Source organism: Anser anser, assembly GCF_964211835.1.
Source record: "Anser anser genome assembly, chromosome: 2".
NCBI lineage: Eukaryota > Metazoa > Chordata > Aves > Anseriformes > Anatidae > Anser > Anser anser.
Window position 1 is genome coordinate 159,868,726 of NC_139721.1, and position 18,556 is coordinate 159,887,281.

The following is an 18,556-nucleotide window of genomic DNA, read 5'->3' on the forward strand; positions in this document are numbered from 1 at the left end:
TTAATGTTTGCTGCTTCACCAGGCGCCAGGAGCTCGCTCCCCAAAGTTACAGGGGTTTGGGGTTGAGCCCGGCGCGTTGCTGCACTCCCAAGTTGGTTTTCCACCTGCTCCTCGCAGGGGGGAAGGCAGGGCGCTGCTTTTTCTGCCAATTGCTTGAGTTTTTGCTTCAGAAATGTGTTGGTGCAAAGCCACCTTTCGACACCAGATGGGAGTTTTTTTAGCACGGGGCAAGGGCAGGCCCTGCGTTCCCTCCGTCTGATTTCCCTGCCAGTGAATTGCCATTTTATTTTATTTTTTTTTTCTTCTGAATTTGGGCTTTGCAGCAGGGCTTGGTTTGCCCTCTCTGTGTGCCAGGCTGGGGCTTTTAAAGCCCAAAGACAACTTAGAAATGGTTCTGGACTTCAACAGCAGGACCCTAGAACAAAAATCCCCTTGGATCCTGCAGATCCTAAAACCTTCCCCTAAGTGAGGCAGCAGCTTGACAGTGAAAGAGCAAAGGAATGAGGCTTTTGGAGCCCCCTGCCCCATTTTTGTCTCAGGAAAGGCAGAGCCCCATTCCTGACCTGCAGCGTTTTCGGCAGCAGGAAAAGCAAGCAGCCCAGCCGAGCGTTTGGTCGTACCGCTGAATTTCGCTAAGTGCGCTTCCCATTACCGATAACCTCGTTACCTTAATTGCCAAAGCCATTAAGGATCTGCAGAGTATAAAATGAAAAAAAAAGAAATCTATGCAATTACCAGTTCCCGAATTGAATTAAAGTCTGGTAATAAATGGCAGCGAGGGCTGCTCTCGGCTGCGGCTGGCACAGGCACATCTAATCCCCTGCAGCTCCGAGTGATACGTGCTCGGGGGGAGAAACTCGATTAAAAAACCCAAACTTACTTTGTTTTTGTTGCTGGGCTAATGAAGCTACAGTCACCTGGAGCAGCCTCGTTCAGGGCCTCTGCTTTGTGAGCGGCGTTTTGCTGCCTGCTGCCGGGGGCATTGCCCACACGGATGTGCTCGGGGGCTTGCAGGGGAGGGAGCAGGGCTTCGTTTCCAGCCCGAACCTCCCCTGGCACAACTTGAGGCCATTCCCTCTGGTCCTGTCGCTGGTTATCTGTGAGAAGAGGCCGACCCCCAGCTCCCCACACCTTCCTTTCAGGTAGTTGTAGAGAGCAATGAGGTCTCCCCTGAGCCTCCCCTTCTCCAGGCTCAACAACCCCAGTTCTCTCAGCCGCTCCTCACAGGACTTGTGCTCCAGGCCCTTCACCAGCTTCGTAGCCCTTTGTAGCCATTCACTGGGGGGTTTCAGCCCATACCTAGGTCTTTGCTACTCTCCCTTCGTTTCTTTAAGAACATTGAGAAGGAATATTATCGAAAGATTTCTGAAAAGCCCAGAAAGGTCCAAAATATCACTGGCTCAGTCCTAACCCCGCACTTGTCTCATCTCAAACAGCTCCAGCATATTCGTTTCCCTCCCCAAAACCTGTTTTTTCCCGCAAAGTCCCCATCCCTGGAGGTATTTAAGAGATGGATGCACCACGAAGGGCCGTGGTTTAGCGATGGGGCTTGGCAGGACCTGATGGTTGGACTCGGCGATCTTGAAGGCCTTCTCCGACCTAGATGATTCTGTGATATCTACTACCTACAAAAATAGCTGCTTATTCTGCTCCTCACCCCGTTCCCACCAGTGTGCTCCAGGTGGAAACCTAATGAACCCCTCAGTTGTGTCCTGGAGGGGTAGCACGCCCTGGCTCCATGGTGCCCCAGCCTGGCCCCCGTCCCGTGGCGAAGGGATGCACGGAGAACGGGAGAGACTTTTGAGAACCTGACCGCTGCTTTTTGAGAACCTGACCACAGGCAAAACGGCGGAGACCTGGAGGACCTTTTGGCCCACCTTCAGTTGGGATGATGTCCAGAGCCACCGAGAACAGGACGGGAGTGGTACCAGCAGGCAGAGCCCACTGCTCCTTGCCTAAACACTGAGGAAAGCAGGGACGAGGATCCTGCAGCGTCCAGATTAACTGGAAAATAATTAGATTTGTTGGAAAACAACAACAGCAACAAATTCTACGCTGGCCAGAGAGGTTTCCTGGGCAGTCCCCAGGGCATCTCAGCGCCGAGAGCGAGTGGGTTGGATCCTGCCTGTGGGAGCCAGGAGGCTGCAGGGTGGACATCACCTAAAGGTCCGTCTCTTTCTCAGGCTGGGGCAGATGTTTCCGATAATTAAAGTGTTTGTTTTTTTTTCTGGAAAAATAAATCCGAAAGAACATGTTGTCACATCAGGGGTTGTTACGTAGCGAGCCTCAGGCCAACGAGGAAAACGAAGCGCAGGCTGCGTGCTGAGCAACCCCAGGAAAGGGGAAACAGAGCCAGGGCGGTTCCACTGAGCTCGTGTTTCCTGCCCGTCCTCTGACACCACGACAGGAGGTTTCTAAAGCCTGAGTCAAGCTCTGGCAGGATGGGAACTGCCCGCCGTGGAGAAGCGGCTCTCGTAAGTGTGTTTTCTCTTTTGTGCTCGGAGATAAAGCCGTGGGAGAAACCTGGGGAGGTTCCTTTTTTTTTCTCCTTGAAGGTTGGCCAGCTCCGAGCGCTGGCACGCGGGCGGGCTGGGATTAATGGCAGCGCACAGCCCACGTCGTTTTTTTGTCAGGGTGGGAGCAGCAGCACAGTACGGAGGAGGAACGACGTGGCGGCGGGGAGAAAAAAGCTGAAAGAGACCCCAAAACGGGAGCTGCGGGGACGGGTGGCCCTGATGGGGGGCCGTCGGAGGTGCTGGGGAGTCCTGCTGGATGGGGCCGCGCTCCGAGCTGCCGGGCAGCTTTGGCTTCCTCCCAAGAGCATCTGGCCGGGGGTGGGTTTCCTCCAAAATACGAATAAAAAACTTCATCCCTAGATCTTTCATCGGGCGCTGTGGCTGCTCTGATGCGCCGCGGGGCGCTTGCCAAGGGCAGGGCGAGCCAGCGAGGGAACATCGCGGCCCAGCCCTGCCCAAACTTTCCCTTCGTTTCAGCCGCCCCCGGGTGCCTGGGATGGATATTTCAGCAACCCTGGACACGGGATTGCTCCAGGTAGGTCTGCGGCTTCCCCCCTCGCTGCCCTGCACCATCAGGGGCCCTCAGCACCCTGCTCCAAGCCCGGGGTGCTTTGCTGAACCTGCTTGGGGCGCAGCGGCTCCTGCTTCAGCCCTCTCCAGAGGGGAGACCCAGTTCTGCCCCTGGCTGGCTCGGGGGGATTTTGGCTCTTTGGGGTGCTGCACGGTGGCCGTGGGGTGAGCTGGGACCTCCCTCCACCTCCGTGAGGTTGTTTCCGTGCAGACAGCAGCGGGGCAGAGGTCTGCAACCCAGGCGGGAGACACGTGTGTGCTTTGGGATCGCTGGAAAAATGAGTCCCGAGGGAAACGAGGGCAGGTTTGGCCATGGCTCAAAACCTGTACACTCTTGGGGTCGGGGGCATCTGCAGCCAATCTTCCCTGGTTGCCGGCAGCACCTGGAGAGTAGCCTTGGCTTGTAAAACCCCGTTAACCTCCGTGGTGCTGGTGGGTGGTGGCTCACGCAGGTCCCATCTCCCGCCACAGGAGATTTCGGCTCTTCAGCAAGAGCCATTGCCCAGGTTCCATTTTTGGAAGACCTCGTCCTCGTGGTGCTCCTGGAGGGGTGTGTGTGTGTGTAGTTTCTCGAGAATCAGGCTCCAAAAATAGGAACTTCTCCAAACCATTGGCCACTTCCCAAAGGCTGGGCTGCTGAGACGCTGACCTTGTGCCCCTCGCCTGCCCCACACAGCGGGGTTGGACCCGCTTTATCTCACACGGCGCCAGCAACGCCGTTCCAGCCAAACGTGCCCTCACCTTCATTCAAGGAGGTCATTCTGCTGCCCATGCGTCCTTACAGCTGGGGTTTCCCACTTACTAACATCATTTATGGGTGCCCGTGGCTTTGTGTCCTGGAGCTGGCACGGAGAGGGGACAGAGCCCTTCCAGGAGCGGTTACTTTTCAATGGTTTTCCTCTGGGTGCGGCCCCACCAACACAGAGGTGCCGGTGGTGGGTTCCCCTCACCGAGAAGCGCGATGCCGCTTCCCGGCAGCACCCCGGCTGACCCCAGAGCGGCGCACAGCGGGGTGTGGTGCTGGACTCTGCATAATTTAGGGCACAGACTTCCCCAGAAGCTCGCAGTGGTGTCAGGAGGAAGTAATGAATCATCCCAGGGGAGACCGTGCTCTTAATGCGTGGGAGTGAGGAAACCAGAATGAGATTTTTTTGCGTATGTGTAGGCAGCCTTCTCCATGCTGCAGGCAAAGACCAAAGAGCGCAGGATGTGGGAGAGTCACCCGGAGGTGGCAGAGATTTAAACCTATGAACTAGAGGGAAACACTTCTGCTTTTCCTGGATGGGTTGGAATGATGTTTTGAAACACTTGTCTTGAAACTCGCTTGTCTTTTGTCTTAGGCAGCCCCATGTCGAGCGCAGCTTCCAAGGCAGCAACAACTGCTGCAGCCCTGCTGGATGCCCAAGATTACGCTGCCAATGCCACCGACTACCCCTACGAGTACCTGGACGAGGAGGACTACATGCAGTATGCCCTTTGCACCAAAGAAGAGGTACTTTCCTTCAGCAGGGCGTTCTTGCCGGCTTTTTACACCGTGGTGTTCCTGGTGGGCTTGGCGGGGAACGTTCTGCTCTTTGTCGTCCTCATTCTGTACGTCAGGAAGAAAAAGAAGATGACTGAGGTGTATTTGCTCAACCTGGTGGTTTCAGACTTCTTGTTGCTGCTAACCCTTCCTTTCTGGGCCCTGTACATTTCCCAGCGGGTGACCTGGGATATGCTGTGCCCAGTCTTAAGTGCCATGTACACCATGAATTTCTACAGCGGTGTCTTTCTTGTGAGCTGCATGAGCCTGGACATGTACCTGCAGATTGTTGATGCTTGCTCTCCTCGCAGCTCCACGATGCAGAGGAAATCCATCATTGTCTTGGTAATGGTGTGGGTCCTTTCCATCCTCCTCTCCATTCCGGATGGCCTCTTCACCACCACGAAGCATATCAACAACAAAACCATCGTGTGTACCTGTGATTACGGGCAGAAACACTTATTCTGGAAAGTTGTCTTTCAGGTCATCCAAAACATCCTGGGTTTCCTTTTTCCCCTCCTGTTCATGGTGTTCTGCTATTCCCGCATAGCGTGCGCGCTCACCACGTTGCGGACGCCTGGCTCGAGGAGAGCCCTCTGCTTGGTCTTCGCCCTGGTGGGCGTCTTCTTCGTCCTGTGGTTCCCTTACAACATCGTCCTCATCCTCCACTCCCTGCAAGACGTCGGTGCGATCCGGAGCTGCGAGAGGAGCAGGCAGCTGGACTACGCCATTCAGATCACAGAGAGCTTGGCCTTCGTCCACTGCTGCCTCAACCCCTTGCTGTACGCTTTTGTGAAGAAACGGTTCCGGCTGTATTTGTGGAAGATCCCTCAGGCCATCTGCAGGAGAAGCACTTTCGTTGACATCCAGCCCTCCGAGACAAGCCCCTCTTGCAGCAGGTACGCTGCCCAGATAGAAATGCTGAGTATCACAAACGCATGATAAATATTTACACTATTTTACGTTATTTTTTATGTCCTCTGCGCTCTATTTTACTGGTCCTGGCCATGCGATGGGGTCGGCGTGAGCCCACAGGGCTGCGTAGCCAGAAGTGGCAGCCTAGCACCGGCATCCAACTGTGGAATCTCCGCGTTGGGATTGGAAAACTACATGTGGGATTTGTTTCTGGTGTCACTGAAAGTGATAAAATGATTCAAAACGACTGCCCTGGGTCTGTGCTAGAACAGGGGAAGCCCCTGTGTGAGGTTTGTGAGGGATTAGTAGGTGAAGGAGCGGCTTGCCTGGGTGTTGTGCACAATCTGAACGCCCTCAGGGAAGAACAAGGGTGGGAAGGTAAGGAGGGGTGTAAAACCACGATGTGAATCCTGTGCAGAGCTTCTCCCTCACGGATCCCAAAGGGGCCGTCGGAGCAGAGCCGTCCCATTACGCCCCCAGCCCACAGCACCGGCTGGGCAGCGTTTTCGGCACACCCAGCCGCCAGGCCGGGCACGGGCAGACAGAAGCCCACGCTTGGGCAGCTTCGCTTCTCCTGGCTTCTGCCGTCTGCCAGACGTGTTCACAGGATCACAGAATGGTTTGGGTTGGAAAGGACCTTAAAGATCACCCAACTCCAGCCCACTAGATCAGGTTGGCCAAGGCCCCTTCCAGCCTTGCCTTGAACACCTCCAGGGATGGGGCAGCCACAGCTTCTCTGGGCAACCTGTGCCAGTGCCTCACCACCCTCTAAGTGAAGAATTTCTTCCTAACGTCTAGTATAAATCCATCATCTTTTATTTTTAAGACCATTCCCCATGTCCTATAATGATCTACCCAAGTAAAGAGTCTTCCTCCATCCTTTTTATAAGCCCCCTTCAAGTATTGAAGGGCCACAATGAGGTCTCCCAGGAGCCTTCTCTTCTCCAGGCTGAACAGCCCCAGCTCTCTCAGCCTTTCTTCACAGGAGAGGCGCTCCAGCCTCCGAGCATCTTTGTGGCCTCCCTTTTGTGTTCAGCGGGCTCGGCCCTTTTGTCGACCAGGTCAGACCGCAGGAGGAATGAGCTTTAAATGGCGCTGAAACATCGCAGTCGCGGAGCTGAAACCAGTAAGAACCAGGGGGAAAGAGAAAAAAACATGGGCTTGGCAGGATGGCGGTGGAGTTATTTGCCTTCCCAACATAAATTTTGACAAGATAAAGCTCTGCAGCCATCTTTAACGCAAGTATTGGCTTTACATCACCACAGGGTGACAGCACGGCCTCAGACAGGAGAGCACGGACAGCCGGTACCAGTCCTTACACCCAGTGTAGCTTTAAAGTTCAAGGTCATTAGTTTGCTGACCGTTATGTAAAAGGTACTGTTTGCTTTTGAACCTTAGCTGGGCTATTTCCTGCCTGGAAATAAAGTGAATGCAGGAGTTGCATAGAATTGTGCAAATAAAGTTTATAATTTAAGACAAAACTCTCATCACCTTCTTGCTTTTATTGTGAGACGGGGTTACCGACAGGACTGAGAAAGGTTTGGAGTTGAACTAGAAAGGTACGTTTGTTTTCACTGGCATTATATTTTTTTTTTCCAGCATTCCTACAGTGAGTTTTCATGCTGCTTGTGCGAAAAACAGTACGGCTGGGAGCTTTGCTTAAAAAAAGTGCCGAAGCACATATTTTGCTGGCACCGTGATGTGGCCTTCATGAGGTCACCGGGAGGGAACGTGGAAAGGGAGAGCAGCTGGGAAACAAATCAAAGATGAAGGCTGCACTCTTTGTCTTGGGACCTCCCCAAGGAGGGCTCGTGGGACTGTGCAGAGCTTATGATGGGATGTGTAGGGGAAGGGGGGAAGGTAGGGAAAATGGGGGGTGGATTGGGGAAGGACAAGGGAGGGAAAATAAGGAGGGGGTGCTAAAGGGGCTGGTTGTGGGTAAGCAGCATGCCCTGCGTCTGCTCGTCGCTGTCTGTCCCATTTTCTCTCCAAATCCTTTTTCTCTCTCCGTGTAACATCCCTCCATCCACACCAGGTGCTGTGCCATGCAAGGGGCAGCAGCTGGGGCAGGGGCTGCAGTCACCGGGCCCCTGGGCCGGGCTGGCAGCAGCGGGAGGCACAGCACAGCACAAGGGACAGGGCCCTGCTCCGTCACCCAACCCTGTCGGGAGACATCGAGAAGCAGAAGGGGAAATGGGTAAAACTGTTAGAAATCTTTCCTTTTGGCATTTGAGACGGATTTAGATCAGCTGTCAGCCCCTTCCTTCCGTCCCAAGCTCATTTCTAGCAGCATTTCCAACACCTGCTCCTCCTTTCCTTCTCCCAGCCTGCAGCACGTGTCCGTAGCCTGGTGTTAAAGGCAGAAATCACCGAGGGGAGATCTCTGAAGCTCCTTTTGCAAAGCCTGGGCTCAACGCAGCCCAGAAAAGGGGCTTTGCTTGAGCTGCTGCAGAGCCCACGCTGAAGCCCTTGCTCTTTATGCGGCAGCCCAGTAACCCCAGTTGACTACAACGTGCCTTCCACCTTAAAAATCCCTGCCTGTTAGCCAAGGGGAGAGATGTCCTCACGCTACAGGGGAAAAGCAAATACTTGCTGCCAATCCGGGCAGATGCTGTCAGCTGTGCATCTGCATATCAGCCCCTGGATGGGAATAAAAAGCACCCGCCTGCCTCAGCCTGGCTCAGGGTCCCGCTCCCGGCCGGGCACGGGGCTCTCATGGCGCTCTGGGCAGCTCTCCTCTGCGCCTTGGTGGCATCGCTGCTCAGTGGGCTCTACCTCCTGGGTGTCTTCCGGAGCCGAAGACCCAATGAACCCCCTCTGGATAAAGGTATCATCCCCTGGTTGGGCTACGTGCTGGATTTTAGAAAGAACAGTTCAGAGTTTCTAAAAAAGATGCAGAGAAAACACGGGGATATTTTCACGGTGCTGATCGGAGGCTATTACTTTACCTTCGTGATGGACCCCTTCTGCTTTGGAGCCATCATGAAGGAATCACGATCTAAGCTAGACTTCAGGTCCTTCGCATCTAAACTGGTCCTCCAGGTGTTTGGCTACAAGCCCATCAAAGCCAGCCAGAGCACGATGCATGCTTTGAGCATGAAGCACCTGACGGGAGATGGGCTCAACCTCCTGACGAAAGCCACCATGGGTAACCTTCAGAAGCTGATGTTTTCCAAACTGAGCTCACGAGAGGAGGAGCGACCGTGGCAAGAGGACAGCCTCTTCCACTACTGCTACAATATCGTCTTCAGAGCTGGGTACTTGGCTCTGTATGGCACAGAGTCCCACCGAGGGGTAGATAACGAGGAGGAGGCTAACGAGCGAGATCTCATCCACTCCAACCAGCTGTTCAATGAGTTTCGGAAGTATGACCGCCTCTTCCCTTGCCTGGCCTACTCTATGTTGCCCCCCAAGGACAAACTCGAAGCTGAGCGGCTGAAGAGGTTCTTCTGGAGCACGCTGTCCGTGAGGAGGAGCTGTCAGAAGGACAACGTCAGTGGGTGGATAAGTGATCAAGACCAATTTCTGGCACAAAACGGTGTCCCTGAGTACATGCGGGATCGTTTCAGGTTTATGCTCCTCTGGGCATCCCAAGGCAATACAGGCCCCACTGCCTTCTGGCTCCTCCTTTATCTCATGAAGCATCCAGACGCCATGAGGGCTGTGAAGGAAGAGGTAGAGAAGGTCTTGAGGGAGAACGGCCACGAGGTGAAGGCTGGAAGCCCACCAACTGACATCACTAGGGACATGTTAAACCAGACTCCCCTTCTGGACAGCGCTCTGGAGGAGACCCTGAGGCTGGTGGCAGCCCCGTTGCTGGTCAGAGCTGTCCTCCAGGACATGAGTCTTGAGATGAGCAACGGGACGGAGTACGTGCTCCGCAAAGGAGATAGGGTGGCTCTGTTCCCACACCTCTCTGTGCAGATGGACCCCGAAATCCACCCCGAGCCTCACAGATTCAAGTACGATCGCTTCGTAAACCCAGATGGCACCAAGAAAGATTTCTACAAGGACGGGAAACGGCTGAAATACTTCAACATGCCTTGGGGGGCGGGCATATCCATCTGTCCTGGGCGGTTCTTTGCCACCACCGAAATTAAATTGTTTGTCTTCTTGATGCTGGCTCACTACGACCTGGAGCTAGTCGATGGCGAAGAGGAGATCCCAGCCATCGACATCAGCCGCTGGGGGTTCGGGACGATGCAGCCCGTCCGTGACGTTCGCTTCAGGTACCGGCAGCGCTTCTGAGAAGGCCTGGTTGCATTTTTTTTTGTTGTTGTTCAGGTGTTACCTATGAAATAAACTGCCCGATCTCATGGTCGCTGGATCTGTGTGGAGCCGATAGCGGTATGTTCTTGTTCGCTTAGTGGTTATTGTGGCTTTCCTCTCTACCTCATTCGCACGTGTCACTGCCCTGCACCTCTGGTTCCTGAATTCGGTTAGGTTATGAGGTAAAAGTTCGTCTGCACGCCCACAAAAGAGCACAGAGGGACAATGGTGAGGTGGGGGAGCCCAAATAACACCCTGCTGGGCTACTCCCAACCCCTGCACAGGGGCCGCCAGCCCATCAGAGACACATCCGCACAAGCCCGGAGGAGCACGGGGGCTTCGTAGCAGGTGGAACCCAAATTAAGGACTTCTGAGGAGCCAGCACTTTGTCCGGGCCCCATAGGGACCTCAGCTGGGTCCAGGACGTGCCATCAGGAGCAGCTCTCCAGACCTCCCCCGGATCCAGGTGGGTCACTGCCAAGGGGTGAGGCATGTTGTGGGGTGCAGGGGAAAAGTGTTTGGGCATTGTATGGGCTGTATGATGGGATGTTTGGGGAAGGAACCAAAGGTCTGGGGGTCCGTGGTGCCGGCAGCTGGTGTGAGCATGGGTGTGCAAGCCAGACCAAGCTGGATGAGGCAGGGAGTTGGTGAAGGGGCCTGAGAGCTGGGGATGAGCCCTGTGCGTGCCAGCTCCACCTTGGGACCGCTTTGTTTCCCTTCAGAGCCCTAACGACACATCGGAAGGACCACAAGGTGAGCAGGGATCCCAGCTTATTTTCCACATGAAGCATCACGGGCAGGATGGCGTCAGCTTGTAGTACACCCCTACAGGTCAGACAACAACAAATGTCCTCTCCATCAGGATTTCCTAGGGGCTTTCAGATTGCCTCATCTGTCATCCCCTTCTCTCCTCTGTTCAAGACGTGCTCCTATGAAGCCTCCACAGAGGTGCCCCTCTGTGGGACATACAGAGCAAGGACATACTGACAACACATCCCCTGCTCATGCTTAAGAGAAGGAGAGATTTTCCAGTCTTGTTTACTGCTTTAGCAAGAGGAGAAGTGAGTTGCAAATGTCAGTAATAGCCTAAGGACCCGTTTCCGTGCATCGCCCTGAACTGGGAATGCATGTGGCCACCTGCCCTACCAGGACTGCAGGAGGCTGGCTGTTCAAGCCCTGTCTTGTGAACAGTTTCTGGGGATATAAAAAGCTTTGTGTGTGTATTTGTGTCTGGCTTCATCCCACCAACCTCAACACAGCTCAGGTGGGATCCCCTGCAGCACGCAGCCAGCTCACTGCTTCAGTGCAAACCATTGCAAAACCCAGAAATTCTGGAGTTTGCAGAGGCCGGCAGCCGTTCTGCCCTCCTGCGAGGCGAGGGCTGAGCCTGATCAGGATCCCGATGGTCTTCCACCCTTCCCCTCGAGTCCCCTGGGCTGACGGTGTTCCCAGATGCCTGCTGGAAAGTGCCTCCCCCACTCCAAATTTAGCCCCCAGCCTCTGCAAACGTGTAAGGAAGGAGAAGGGGCTAGAAAAATGAACTGGGGTGTGAGCAAAGAGTGTAACAACCTCAGCCCCTTACAGACTACAGCCGCTGGGACCTTCTGGGACCCCAAACATCTTGGTTTTATCCACCTCGTGTGATGAAGGATAAAACTTTGCCCTGCAAGTGCTGCTTTGTTTTTTTCCCTTCAACATCGCAGCTCTGGCAGGAGTTAAACCCAGCCGTGCCTGTGCAGAGGACAACAAACCGATTTTAACACTGACTTTGGACTTTGGAGGTTACGTATGAGTGAGGAGCACGACTCGAACATTTTCACGTATGGCAAAACATCAAAGCCAGACCCTGCTCTGTGTTGTGAAGGACAGGGTTGTGCTGTAGGATTTGCCCGTCAAGGGCAAACGGCCCAGTGCTGCCACGCTGGGCATGAGCCCAGAGCTTGCAGGGGTGAAAATTCAGACAGAAACTGTCAGGCAGCTGTGGCAGAGCCAAGAGAAACAAGATCTACCTGTAACTGCACAAGGCTCGGCTGTGACACTTCTGATTAAAAACTCCTTTTCACAACTTCCATGTTCCTTCTGTGGCTCTCATCTCTTTTTTTTTTTCTCCTTTTTTTTTGTTTTTGTTTTTGTCATCATCACATGTGCTTTTTTTTCCGTTGCTCTGCTACCAGGAATTAAGCTGGAGCTCTTCCCAAGTTCTGGCCAATGGCCTGACCTTTGCACACTCCAAACCGTGCCCAGGGATGCCTTGGGATAGCCGGACAGGTCAAGGCCACGGCAAGGACTATGCTGCCCCTTAACATGTGGACAACTGAACCTCCACACCTACAAATAGTCCCCGAAAGCACCTTAATTGCCCAGGAGAGTCAGACCCTGCAGCTGATGCTGGTACCTGAAAATCTGGCCTGCATTCCTCCCAGAAATGAGCTTACTTGGGTGGTTTCTGGTGGTTTCTCCCCCTGGTGAAGGCAGCACTGCCCTAGGAAAAAAACACTCTGCATTTTAGTGCTTTACTTTCTCAGCTGTACTCCCAACCAGTGCAGGAAATCTGTCACCGAATCTTTTTTTTTTTTTTGTCCTATGACAGGAAACTCTTCCTTTCCAGATAACCTAAGCATATCGAGAGGCTGATGGCTCCAGCTGTCTCAAAGCCTTTGGTGACCGCAGAAGCCTCTCGCTCTTTGGGAGACACCCACGGGAGCTCCTGGTCGCACAGCAACGTCCTGGCCGGGTGACATCCCCACTCCAAGGCACACTCTGGCAAGAGGATTTCTTTTTTTTTTTTTCCTGTGGGTTGTTTACATAAAGGCTGTTCGTGACTAATGCACTTGGTGGTGTGTGTTTTTTGTTATCGCGTGTATAGGCTCCAGGTCAGAGGGGAGGGATGGGTTCTGCACAAACACAGACAGGGTTTGAGAAGGGGGTGTAAAAATAATGACAGTGACAATGATTCGGCAGAAAAATTTGGCTTTACTTCCTTGTCAGAATGGTTAATTTAACAAAACAATATTGAGGCTGTAAAAGACTTCAGACATGCTCAAATGCATGCAAGTGTGAGAAGCAAAAAAATCACTTTGAAAATCAAATTTGAGGAAGTGTGAAAGCTCCAAATGGGTTAATCAGCAATCAATGTTTTATGCGTAGATGGGCTGTCCCCTGGCACCGAGCACTCCATCCCAACGCGTACCAGCAAGAGTGAAGAACTAGATGCGCCGACAGAAACCTTACTGGGTTCATAAAAGAAGTTAAATCGAAGGAATCCAGGGTCCTGAAATATTTAGTGGCCAGACCTCGTCACACTGTCTGTGTTGCTTAACTTCTCTGTCCCTCAGGAGCGGCATCTGGCCCTAAAACCTTGGTTTTCTCTTCTGTAGAGCATTGTGAGGACAATGTTACCTCGCTATTCAAAGTTATACAGTCTATCGAATCAGTGTCTGCTCTCCACAGCACAGTGAAAGCTCCTTTGCTCCCAGTTCACTCTGCACACCACGCAGGAGAAGTAGCCGTGATGCTGCACGCTTCAGGTCTGGGACAACACGGGTTAAACGTGTTGGAAAAGACCACCACTGGTGAAACAGCATCACGTCTAGTATTAAACTGTAACACGTTAGGAACTGATTTCCCATCCTCGTCCCTCTAAGGAGAGTGAGATGCAGCTCTGGGAAAGCCTCTGCTTACATGCTGCTTGTGAGGAACGCTCAGGAAACCCAAGTGCACCCGCAGGTACAACATTCACACCGGAGAAGCTCGCAGGAACAGAGGTTATAAGTGCGAAGCAATGACACAGCTAACACTGTCCTTCGTGAAGGCAAGCAATCCTCAGCAGATTCTGAGGAAGAAAAAGGACCACGAACGTTCAGGTTGCTCTAGGACTTTTCAGGAGAAATAAACCCCCCAGCATTTGCCAATGCTGCTGGAGTCACGTCCCGTGATAGGTGAGCCTCCCTGGAAAATGACAGCTGGGCTTCGAAGCGGCAAAGTCCCTTGTGGTGCAAAGTCTGCACGAACGAGGTCACGGTCACTTCTGTGTGCTGCCATTGCTGTCCTGTGCTGAGCTATCCCCAGCACGTCACAGCATGTGCAGAACTATCCCGTGGCGGGCAGAATGCACAAATCCAGACCTTTGTGAAGCCAGGCGGGAGGGGGCAGTGTCTTCGATGGGCAGCAAAGCAGGGCAGAGACTTTGCTGCAATGAACTGGCCCGGTGCTGACACCGCCACTTCCCAGCTCTGGATGTGCTCAGAGAAGGCTTGCTGCACGTGCTCGTTTTAGCCCTGCCTGTAAGGAAAGACATACAACTAAATCCTGCTCGTGGTGAACATCTTTCCCAGAGCTGCTCAGACACGAAGTCACAGCTTGGTTTGTCCAAGAGTTGTGTCTGTATGTTTGTTCTTCAACGTGTCTCTAAGACAAAGCGATGTGGATGCAGTCAGCCAGATGAGGGATTACTGCTAGATCCTATGTGATGGGTGAGTTGGTCATCTAGGTCTAATATGGAACTTCAAATACACATCCAAAAAATCCAAGTTTTGTGGAGTTTACTCACCCTGAACTCCTTGAGAAGCATGGTCAGCTCTGCAGCAACAACAGCGCCCATGGAGGGCTGGTGAGCTCTGTGACAGCAGGAGCTGAGGGTTAACTTGGGGCCCAGGGAGAGCAATAACTCCTCTCAAAGCCAAGCAAGCTACGCGGGGTGAGGATGAGATGTGCGCAGTGGCTGGAAAGCCCTGTAGCCATTGCCCGCCCTGCACACACCCTGTGCTCCAAGGCTGCTCTCACAGAGACTGGCTCGGTTGTTTCTTGGTGACGTGGGATGGAAAGGGTTTCCTCACAGACAAAGTAAGGTTAAAATCTCCCCTGTGGCACCACTGTCACATACGTAGCACACCTCCCCTTTGCAGCCTCTTGTTGCTCCGGAACAGCCCTTCTCCACCCCACGTTTAGTCTTGGGTCAGGCCCCGTGCGGATGGTGCAGAACTTGGCCAAGTGTGCTGAGCCCAGCTTCCGATGGTGCTGTCAGAGCCCTACTGCTCCTTGTGCCTGGCACGTGGCAAAGACATGGCATCACAGGACAAGTCACGCTGGGAGGGACCTCACGAGGTCTCCGGTTCAATGCTCTGCTCAACGCAGGGTCAGCTGTTGGCTCAGATCAGGGCTTTATCCAGTTGGACCTCCACGTCTTCCAGACACGCTGCTGTCTAATACCCCACAACTCCCGCACTCTTCGCTATTTCCCCACCGTGAATCTTTCTGACTTATTTACCCCGATTGCCTCCCCCAGTCTCCTATCACCTTCCCTGAGTCCTCTCCACATCAGATATTTTCCCATCACAAGTATTCATCATTTTCTTTTGGATCCGAGGCAGGTGAGGAGCGCACCAGGCACTCAGACCTTGCTGCAGTGGTTACCGTGGGACAAGCAGGCGAGTAACGTGTCCTAGTGTCTGGCGGTGACACCCTGGGGCCAGGGGCAGAAGTCAGGGCCCAGTATTTGCACACAGGGAGTCTTTCTGACCTCAGGGAAGGATTTGCAAAGCTGCTCGGGGCTAGTAGCTAGTCCCCCTCAGAAATGGCTACGCAAACCTTTCCCGGTTATTCCTGGAAGCCTGGAGCCGAGTGACACGTACCGTAAAGTTACTGTTAGTCAGCTGAGCCATATTAACAGCCTGTATTTCTGCTTTTACCACGTGGCAATGCGAGTAACGTGGATTCATGTGCTCAGTTACGCTAAATTGCACTCACGGAGAGTGATGTGCACAGCCCCAGGCAGCCAGCCCGGCTCAGGTGATGCACAGTAACTCAACGGCACCCTTCGGTACCAAACGCTGGGTGCAGAAAGGGAGAGGGAGACCGTTGCTGTCCGTCACCACATCTCCTTCACTGGGCAATCATGAGGCCGTACTTGGAGCACAGCAGGCCCCTTTTCTTTTCTCGTTCAGTGAGGAAATTCCTCAGTTTGGTGGTGGGGAAGGTAACCAGTGCTTGCTGCCTGTTGTCCAAACCGGTCTCCTGGAGCCACGGACTCTGAAGGCACTCGGAGGCTGATGGCCTTCCCCTAGGACATGGGTGAGAAGGTCAGTTGGGGATCCATGTTGGGTGAGGAAGAGCCTCACAAATGGGCGAGGAGGAAGGGGCAATAACCAGGACCTACACAAACTGTCCTGCTAGAAAAGCAGGCGCTGCCTTACCAAGGATTTGCACACAGTGTGCTCTGGAGAAAGGACACGGCTCCTCCGGAAAGACCTGCGTAGCACCGCGTGAGCTTCACCTTCCCCTTCCTGGTTGTTCGCAGAAACTCGCAGGGTACCTCAGAGCTGACAGGGTAGTTGGCACTCAGCCTGCCCCCCCAAAAAAAGAATTATCAGCACGAAGGGTGTAGCTCAAGATAACTCCTTCTCCTGGGAATTCCCACCCAGCTGCGAGATAGGGAGCTCATGGCAATGTGCAGAAGCATGACATGGAGAAACGAAATCCCGAAGAGCAGTGTTTCATGGCTTCAGCTGCTGTTTTGGTCGGTGTAATTTGAATTATTTTTTTTTTGTTAAAGCTTTTCAGATGAAGCTGAGTGAACAAACCAGCAGCTGCTGTGCTGCAGAACAGCCTCCTTACTTTATGTGGAGACCTCGGTGGGATGGGGCCTCCTTGCAAGGTGCAGCCAGCTCCACACCCTTCTGGGGCACTGCCCAGGAGAGCGAGCTGCGGAGGTTAACTGAGTCATTGCAGCTCCCCTTGCTGATGACTCTGAAATTGCACTTTTAAAGCCACTCCTAGGGTAGGGACAGACAGACTTACATGATGAACGCTGTGATTCCGACGGACCAGATGTCAGTCTGCGGGATGGCTCCTTGCTCTGTCAGCAGTTCTGGAGCTAGAAAAGGAAATTGGTGTGAGCCAAGCTCCTTTCCAGTGCTACAGCACTGAAGCCAGCACAAAACTGCGGGTACTTTTACGCTTTGCTGCCTTCCCAAAGATGAAAAAGAAAAACTTTCTAGTATGGGGAGCCAGCTGAGGTAACTCTCCTAGGTCATGACTGCAATGAAACCTTGAGAACATCGAACCAGCAGGGACTGCTGGCTGTAACATTGCATCCTTGAGCTTAGGACTCATGGATGCCTGCCAGAGCGGTGCTGGCCGTGACCTCTGGTTGTGTCCCCTGCGGCCTGCAAGTGGGGTGGCTGTCACTGCTACCCATGCCCATCAGCTCATGCTGCTACTGGAGGGCAGCACTGCGGAGACTGCTTGCTGGGGCCAACTGCCTTGACCGATGGCTCAGTCTGTCTTTTTGTTTGCCACAGATTGCCGATGATGCCAAGGTTCTGTGAATGAACTCCACTCACCCATGGTTTCAACATAGTCCAAGCACTTGTCCATGGTAATAACCTTGTCTTGCGTGTAGAACTGTGCGTTGCCAAAATCCAGGAGCTTCAGCAGGTTGGGCTCGGTGATGATCATGTTTTCAGACCTGAGATCCAGGTGCAGGATGCTGTGCGCATGGAGGTACTCAGCTGCACTGAGGATCTGCCACAGGTAATCTCGGACCTCCACTTCTGAGTACGATGTCCTGGCAGAAGAAAAAGGGGATAGAAACCAGAGGTGTTTTATCTGCACATCTGAGAGCACCATTCTGCACCCACTGTCATATCTAATCCCATGAGACACTTGAGAGCCAAGAAACAACTCTATTAATTTAACAAATCTATCATATACAGAGATTTCTACCCATATTGTAATTCAGGTTTACAGATACAAGAGGTTCGTGAGGTTGTGAGAGCTGCATGTTAGAGGAAGCAGAGGACGTGCAAAAATCAAATTGCAGATTTGATGCCCACCATTCCCACTGTTTCAGTCAGAGGGTTCCAGCAGATCCATCCTCTGCCAATGTGAGAAGCAACATGGAGGGGAAACAAGGCTTCCTGAGCCAGAGTATTCTGCTTATTATGGGAAAAAAGGGGTTCATATTAACTACTGCGATCTGCTTTCAGCAACTCAACCGAGTGGCCCTGAATTGTTCTCTACCCCGGCCTTGTAGGGAACCTAAGTACCTTTTTATGTCATGAGAAGTTGCAGAATAAATACACTGCAATTCAGAACAGAACAGATGAGAGAGATGAGCCAGTCTGACGAGTGAAAGCAAGAGGTGCTTTGCTACCTACACCAGCCCTGATGGGGAAAACTGTTCGCTCCACTTGTTCTTACCGTAATGCCAAGGAGTGGAGCAGTTCTGGTCCCACGCACATCTCCTGGATCAGCACCAGGTGCCGCGGGCTGACATAGGCTCCCTTCAGCTGAGCGATGTTTGTGTGGTGAAGCTTCCTCAGGACTTGGTACTCCAGGAGCACAGTCTGCTTGTCCTCTTGCCAGTAAGGGATAATTTTAGCTGCTAAAGTCTTGCCGCTTACTTTTTCCCTGCACTGTCGGACGATGCTGAAACGCCCCCTGGCACAGAGGAACACAAGGGCAGGTTAAGCTTCTCCACTACTCCTGGAAGAGCCAGGAGCTTCTGTATTTCAAAATCATAAGGATCCCATGCTGTGGTTTTCATCCATGCTGTGAGTTATTGCAGCAATTGTCACAGTTTGCACATCCTCCTGTGTCTCTAATCTGTACAGTCACTTTACATCGCAGGAGGGAGATCCTAACTCCTCTGGAAAGAGAGAAGTTGGCTCATCCTGTCGAGAGCATGAGAACTGTCCCCTGCAGGCAGCTGCCTGCTTCTCTTGGCAACAAAAGGATCCCAAGTCCCTCTGGGACTTTATTCCTT

At 53.1% G+C, this 18,556-nt stretch overlaps 3 protein-coding genes across 7 annotated transcripts in view; 2 read left to right on the top strand and 1 right to left on the bottom strand.

The window, feature by feature from the left end:
- Positions 1 to 90: 90 nt before the first annotated feature.
- ACKR2 (atypical chemokine receptor 2) lies at positions 91 to 7,007 on the top strand. Of its 2 annotated transcripts, XM_083822958.1 has the most exons (4): positions 91 to 2,474; positions 2,634 to 2,834; positions 2,994 to 3,051; positions 4,427 to 7,007. In XM_083822958.1, the coding sequence occupies exons 1-4, from the start codon at positions 2,442 to 2,444 to the stop codon at positions 5,548 to 5,550; spliced, it is 1,416 nt and encodes a 471-aa protein (XP_083679084.1). In that variant the 5' UTR covers positions 91 to 2,441; the 3' UTR covers positions 5,551 to 7,007. The 2 variants fall into 2 exon arrangements, with proteins under 2 accessions (XP_083679084.1, XP_083679085.1); XM_083822959.1 differs by lacking the exon at positions 2,634 to 2,834.
- An 88-nt stretch (positions 7,008 to 7,095) lies between these two features.
- CYP8B1 (cytochrome P450 family 8 subfamily B member 1) lies at positions 7,096 to 12,621 on the top strand. Of its 4 annotated transcripts, none has more exons than XM_083822955.1 (3): positions 7,096 to 10,258; positions 10,515 to 10,623; positions 10,714 to 12,621. In XM_083822955.1, exon 1 carries the CDS (start codon positions 8,239 to 8,241, stop codon positions 9,769 to 9,771), a length of 1,533 nt encoding a protein of 510 aa, XP_083679081.1. In that variant the 5' UTR covers positions 7,096 to 8,238; the 3' UTR covers positions 9,772 to 10,258; positions 10,515 to 10,623; positions 10,714 to 12,621. The 4 variants fall into 4 exon arrangements, with proteins under 4 accessions (XP_083679081.1, XP_083679082.1, XP_083679080.1 ...); XM_083822956.1 differs by having other exon boundaries at positions 12,383 to 12,621; XM_083822954.1 differs by lacking the exon at positions 10,515 to 10,623 and having other exon boundaries at positions 12,383 to 12,621.
- Positions 12,622 to 12,745: 124 nt separating this feature from the next.
- OBSCN (obscurin, cytoskeletal calmodulin and titin-interacting RhoGEF) overlaps positions 12,746 to 18,556 on the bottom strand; it is a gene marked incomplete at its 5' end in the record, with an annotated part of 184,274 nt that continues 178,463 nt past the window's right edge. Inside the window, 5 exons of the mRNA XM_083822953.1 lie at positions 12,746 to 15,850; positions 15,984 to 16,133; positions 16,588 to 16,663; positions 17,133 to 17,356; positions 17,992 to 18,231. Of these exons, the coding sequence (XP_083679079.1) occupies positions 15,673 to 15,850; positions 15,984 to 16,133; positions 16,588 to 16,663; positions 17,133 to 17,356; positions 17,992 to 18,231 (868 nt within the window). The 3' untranslated portion in view covers positions 12,746 to 15,672. The remainder of the gene's footprint in view (positions 15,851 to 15,983; positions 16,134 to 16,587; positions 16,664 to 17,132; positions 17,357 to 17,991; positions 18,232 to 18,556) is intronic.